This window comes from Oreochromis aureus, linkage group 15 (assembly GCF_013358895.1).
Source record: "Oreochromis aureus strain Israel breed Guangdong linkage group 15, ZZ_aureus, whole genome shotgun sequence".
Taxonomy (NCBI): domain Eukaryota; kingdom Metazoa; phylum Chordata; class Actinopteri; order Cichliformes; family Cichlidae; genus Oreochromis; species Oreochromis aureus.
Window position 1 is genome coordinate 24,272,366 of NC_052956.1, and position 6,907 is coordinate 24,279,272.

Consider the following 6,907-nt stretch of genomic DNA (forward strand, 5'->3'; position numbering starts at 1 on the left):
CAAGAATGTCAGCATAAATATTTATGACAAACCCAAACTGTATGAAAATCACTTATTAATCGAGTTCTGCAGTCCTCTGCTTTCTCTCACTCACACTCTCTCTCTCTCTCTCTCTCTCTCACACTCACGCACGCACACACACACACACACACACACACAGTAGCTGTGCTGACGCATCTTCCCAGCGACCAGTCAGTTGCCTCCATTTATCAATCATAGAAATAATCTGCTTGGAGTGCATAAAATGCTGTAACGCTGAGGCTACTCAGACCTGCTCTGTGGGTTTTGTGGCGTCTGACTGTGTGTGCATTTGTTTTAGGTACCTGGAGGTGGAGTGGGAGGTGCGTAAAGGCATTCAAAGGAGTTTTGGGAAGGACGTCATGAAGGGTTCCAGCCCACGCGTGCCTCAGCAGGACAACTTCAGCGACTGTGGCGTTTACATCCTGCAGTACGTGGAGAGCTTCTTTGAGGTGAGAGCTTTATCGAGTTGGACATGCGGTTCTGGTCAGGAGATGAAATCTCAGGCTGCTCTGTAAGTGACGTTTGTCCTTCGTCCTCTCCGTACAGAATCCGATTCCCAGCTTCCACCTGCCCATGAACCTGTTGGAGTGGTTCCCTCAGCAGAGGATGAAAACGAAGCGCGAGGAGATCAAGGAGCTCATCCGGAAGATTCAAGCTCAGCAGGAACTGGACAAGAAGGAGTCCGACCAGGTCGAGGCTCCACCGGACTCCCCAGAGGAGCCGGAGATCGAAGAGACATCTGGGTCGAATGGCAGACCGCCAAACGTACCCATTAGCCCCTGAATCCACCTCACCCCCCTCCTCCTGTTTGGCGTGGGAGGGGGGCGTGGACCTGATTGTAAGCTGCTGGTTTCACTTTGACGTGTCTGAAACGTTCCTCACCTCCCTCCGTTAACCACAGACCACGCCTGAACTTTGTACTGAATAAATGATTAAGTGTAAATACGCCGGAGTTTCTCCCGCTGCCTTTGTAATTTACTGTTTTACGGTTCATTCATGGAGTGCCCCGTTAAGTTATGTTTCATAGATGTTCTTCTCTCTGCAGGAGGATCCCTGCAGAAGATACTGTCTCGCTCTCGCATTGGTTATTTTCTAAGCTTTCAGGTTTGTGTAGACAAACAAAAGGAGAAGAATAAAAGAACAGAAAATTGCTGTCTAAGTTATAAGGATCTGCTCGTCTGGGGAGAGAAATGGTTTTCAGAGAGTTGATTTCCAGCTCGTGAGTCACACAGTCGTAGTTCAGTGCTTGTTGTGTCTCTTCCATGTGGAGTGGATGAATTTTCAGCATTAAAAGAAAATTTTTGATGCAAGAGCACTTCCTCTGCCTTAGCTTCTCATTTGTTTCATCAGCCACAACATCGACATCCACCGTCACAGTGCGGACCGCCAGTCAGGTGACCCGTGCTCCACCTTCAGGTGGAGTGTTGGTTTGAGCATGATGTGGGAGGGGTGTAGCAAGAAAATATCCTCCCAGTTACGTGCTATATATATATATATATAAGTGAAATGAAGCAGGTCTGTCAAACATCGACTCATCTCTGCGTCATTTTGCTCTGAATTTTGTTTTCACCAATGTTTGGAGTTTTCTGTGACCTCATCCATCTACCCGAATGTCTTCCTTGACCTGCACATTTTGTTTGCGTTTGCTCCAAATTTCAAAAAGAGCTGGCACACACTTTACCCCCTCTTCATGTTAGATTGTTCCTGGGCCAGCAGAAAGGATAATGTCCTGTTACAGTCTGCAGGCGCACTGTTTTGAATATTTACATTTGTGCAGGTATTTGTTTTAATGATGCAAATTGCATGGTCACTAATTATTTCCTCTACTATAAATTAAAATCTGAGAATTTGTTAAGAGTTGAATGAAAATCCTCCAGATGAGGCGTCTGAAGCCACCAACGCTCACGGTTTGCTGGTAAACTCTAGACCAGGGGTGGCAAACTCCAGTCCTCGAGAGCCGGTGTCCTGCAGGTTTTAGATATCACCCTGAGTCAACACACCTGAATCAAATGATTAGATCATTAGCAGGCCTCTGGATAACTTCAAGAAATGTTGAGGAGGTACTTTAGCCATTTAAATCAGCTGTCATGGATCAAGGACACATCCAAAAGCTGCAGGACACCGGCTCTCGAGGCCTGGAGTTGGCCACCCCTGCTCTAGACACTGCTGAACTAGCCGATTAAGGAGCTGCTTCAGTCCTGGCTGTTTCATCTGGGCCCCCTAGATGCCGAGAGGGCTTTGAACGTCTCTGTATGAACCTGCATTAATTTGTTCCATTCATACCAGACCAATCTGTGAACCTGAGAAGCAACCCCACATATAATGCTATCACCCCCATGCTTCACAGTAAGTCTGGTGTTAACAGTGCCTGGTTGTTCCTCAGGAATAATTTAGTTCACTCCCAAAAAATCCAAATTTTGAATTCATCTTCAGTATTTCACACAAGTCTGGCAGGTGGACGTCTCCATGTCAGTCCTCTGATGCTCAGAGGCAGTTGGGCTGTGACAAAGGCTCTTGGCTGATAATCTCAGCCTTCTGAAATGGAGTATAACGTCTTTTCCCATGACCACCGGAGTTGCTCACTGCAGCTGCATCATCTAGTGTTAAATCCATTGAACCAAATTAATCACTGTAGTAATTATCCAGCTGTAGGTTCTTTCTAATTTGCTCTGTTCAGTCCTGCTGGTGACTTTATTTTATATAATGTGTTTTTTAGCAGGCGGCGTTCTTAAAAGATGTGAGATGTCCAGTTTCGACCAATCGTGGAACATTAAAGAGTACTTCCAGATATTACCTCTGAACCAGAGTCAACTCCAGATGTTCACTTCTTAGTTGGATCAAGCCCCACGTCACATAAAAACACATCCATGCAGACAGGCAAACCGAGCTGGTCCCGTCACCATCCTAGGAAAGTCCTGAAAGATGTCTAACCAGCTGTTTGATTCTTTTAGTATTATGTGCCAGTGAGCAGAAACATCTGGACCTGCTGTGTGTCCTCACTCAGGTGTGGCTCCTCGCAGTGATCAACATGAAGCAAGTTCAGTTTGTTGAAGGTCTCCTGCTGTATCAGATGGTTTGTTTGAAGTGCTGCTCTCAGCTTTCAGTTTTCTAACCAGCGTCCCATTACAGACACTAAAACATTCATGACTCCTCTGCGGTGTTTTGTCCTTCCACTTACCATGAAGCCTTGACAGCATCCAAGCATTAAATATAAATTAAGTGTTTTAAGTGTTGATGGAAGCCGAAGCCCTCATAATGATTGTCTTTAAGAAGATAAAACCAGCACCTGGTTTACTTTCTGGCTTCTTTCCAGAGTTTTAAATCAAGAGCAGCCACTCAGGCAGGGCTTTCTCCAGCTGCTCTAACAGCCTGATCTTGTACATACAGTCTTATTATTTCAAGCTTTAAACCATGTTTATTATGAACATGCACCAGTGGAAAAGGAGATGCAAGGGGGGCACAACAGCTCGTTGAAATAAAGCCTCGTACACCCGAGTCTAGCGTTTCTGACTGACACAGACTGAATATATCACATATGACCTCATCAGATGCTTTTCTGCTCTTACTGATCACTCAAAGCACTTTTCACACATCTTTTTGTTCTGTGTCCTGAAATGTTTGATCCACTTTGCATACACACCAAACAGACACGACTGTGGTAGGAAGCCGGAGTACCCGGAGGAAATCCAAGCCGGCATGCCAGGAAACCCAGGAGACCCCAGGACTCCTCTTGAGATCTACATCAAAGAGAAAAGAAAGCACCACAGGAGACGGCAAATACCGTAAATAGACACAAACCACAACAAGAACAAAAACACTTCAAAGAGACACAAAAAGAACACAAATACACAAAGGATCTACAAAGAGACATCAGTAATGACAAAGACACAAAACTATCAGAAATAGTAGTTTTGTGTAATACAAAAAAAAGACTCGAGCATCTGCATGCAATGAGTAGGCAAAAACAAGTGTATGCAAAGTAATACAGAAGACATAAAACCACACGAAAGCAGCACACATTTACCTAAAAAAAATCAAATAATAACAATTTTAAGAGGACAAAAATAATCTTAAAAGAGAAAAACACCTTTGAATGGACAGAGCAAAAGAAAAGGACATAAAATGCCTACAAAGCAACAGAGAAACAAGATTGTAGACAAAAACTACAAACCAACACAAAATTACCAAAAGACACAATGACAGCAAAAACAACAACAACAACAAAACACTCCTATAAATGCACGTGAAACAAACGATTAAAACACATCACCACACAAACATATGAAACAGACACACTACTAAAAGGATAAAAAAAAAAAAAACATAACAAAAACAAACATTTGGAAACGTCACGAAGCAATTCGAAGACACAAAACAACAACAGCAAAGCAATACACGCACTGACTCCAAAACAACACAAACCGAGCACAAAGAAATCACCAAATGCTGAGAAATGCTGAAGGGACACAAAAACACACAATCAGCATAAGACGTTTGAAATGTAAGATTTTTTTTGTGACCAGTGTTCAGAAATAAAAACACTATTTCGTATATTTATTTATTTATTCCTTTTTTGTAACATTGTCAGTTTTTCTCAGTTTTTATTCAATTATTTTTTATTGATGAAGTGAAAAATTCAGTCCAGAACAAAGAAAACGCGTCACAGAAGATTTTGGCTCATCTTTAAATCACAGATCAACTTTGACTCGAGCTGATTAGTGCGACGAGAAGCGTCCTCTCAGCACTCCCCGTCAAACCAAAGCACAAACTCTACAAGCATCTCAACCACCTGTGACAACTGAGGCAACATCTGCATCTCACCTGGTGCTTACAGCTTCATTGATATGACCTGATTGATTAATGATCATCTGTATTTTACTGTATTCCATCCGAGAGTCGTGTGCTGTGAGTGTGGCAGCAGACAGATTAGCACCATTGTTGTCGTCTTTGACATTATCCCCATTAATCCTTCCTCAGAGTCACACACACACATCTGAACGTGTAAAGAGTGGAGATGATTTTTTCTACAGCCTCTGTGGGACTTTAGATTTATTCGTGTCAGAGCTTCTGCTGATTTTCCTGATTTGTCTCAGATGATTCTGTGAGTCCCAGTTTGGAGAGTGGTTTTACTCATGAAAATGAGCTTCCTGCGAACATGCAAGAAACAATGAAGCCAAAAAACTGCAGTTCCTCTAACGGCCACATGAGGCTGAGTCTAAAGGCTAGTGCGTCCTCACAGAGAGTAAAAGCTGGACCAGAGTCACCAGTGCTGTGCCATACTGCGAATTTGGGTATTGATCTAGTACCAAGTAAATATCAGGCCAGTACTACCAATAGCTATACTTTAAACTTGTAAAGGCAGTTTATGTAGCGGGGAGCAGTGTGTCCTGATTTATGAGATGAATAATTATGAATTTTCTGAACTCATTTTAGTGAGCATCAAGTCACTGTGATTTTTACTTTCCACAGTAATTAGTTAGTACAATGAGTAGTTTTCCCTCTTCATAAAATCTCTAACAAGGATGAATAATTATTATGAGCCATCCATTTGGATGCTGCACCTCACCTAGCTAATTTAAAACACTGAGCTGGACCTCTGTTTTGGAGTTATACGACCAGTAGAAACCAGACCAGTAAGTGATGTCACGTGGCTAAATCCATCTTTAAATACAGGCTGGGGGACCCTCAGGGCTCCGTCTTCAGTCCACTTCTTTTTTACAATGTACACAAACAAGAGCAGACTTCGTGCTCAGAACGTTGATTCCTTCCTGGGATCTTGTGTTTTTCACACTCTTGTTTAAAACGCAAACACCTCTAAGGGGTATAATTTATAATATAGTTTTTTAATTTTCTGTTATGTATTTGCAAAAAATAAATAATACAGCACCAACAACATTTCATTTCCTAAGTCAGACATTAAAAGGACACTTTTTATGAGATAATTTAGTTTCTGTGTGAAACCCTGTTACAAATGCACCAGATTTAAAAAATGATCTTTAATAAACTCTTGGCCATTGGCCTGAAGGTCATCCTCATATTAAATATTCAATTTCAGATAAAATTTAATAAAAATTACATTTAACAATTTTTCAATGGTCACACATTTTTTGTTAATTTTTTTGCATTTATTTGCAAATCTTTGCTCAAATTTAAACTTTCACAAAGTCAGCAGATTTGCCCCCCCCTCAATCTAAGAAACACATTTGTGATTATTTTATTAAAAATGTAATGGGAACCGGGTTAAAATTAGAGTAAGAGGATTGCACAAGTTAACGTGGCTGAATGCATATATTACTTGTATTTGTAGATTAAATGTGTCAAAAACCAAACAAAAGAAACAAACTCAGGACTACAGAAATGTCGTTTAAATAATATTTTACATGTTTTAATGAACATGTGTGATGTTTGTTTTATATGTATGGTGGCAAATCGGTCTGATATTAGTGTCTTAGAAAAGATGTAATGTAATGTGGAATGTAATGGAGTGTTGAGGATAAGTGTAGAAATAGAATTTATCTTATTTTGCTTATTTGGTTTCTTTTAAATATGTCGATGTTTTAAAAAAAAAATGGTTTCACGATAAGAGACGCATGTCAACATAATCAAAACAGGAAAAAGTGGATTTATAACTTATTTTAGAAATGTTTTTTCATAGTTTTTTCATAGTTTTTTTTTTTTTTTTTTTTACAAAGTTTACACAATAAATGTGTGTCTTAGTGTTTATTTTCAAATTAATGGGGAGTGGGGGGGACAGAAATTGTAGAATACTTTGCTTTTCTTTTTAGCATAAAAAATGAAACTATGATGTTTAAAAGAAGCCCTCCCCTCCGGACAGCGCCCCCTGCAGGACGCACCCCTCCGTCGGAGATTATTGGCACAGCCTGTG

At 40.9% G+C, this 6,907-nt stretch overlaps 1 protein-coding gene across 3 annotated transcripts in view; it reads left to right on the forward strand.

The window, feature by feature from the left end:
* senp6a (SUMO specific peptidase 6a) overlaps nt 1–1,336 on the forward strand; it is a 29,362-nt gene extending 28,026 nt beyond the window's left edge. For all 3 annotated transcript variants that reach the window (XM_031751565.2, XM_031751566.2, XM_031751568.2), the window contains 2 exons: nt 320–470; nt 568–1,336. In XM_031751565.2, coding sequence (XP_031607425.1) covers nt 320–470; nt 568–804 — 388 coding nt within the window. In that variant the 3' untranslated portion in view covers nt 805–1,336. The remainder of the gene's footprint in view (nt 1–319; nt 471–567) is intronic.
* Nucleotides 1,337–6,907: the final 5,571 nt, after the last annotated feature.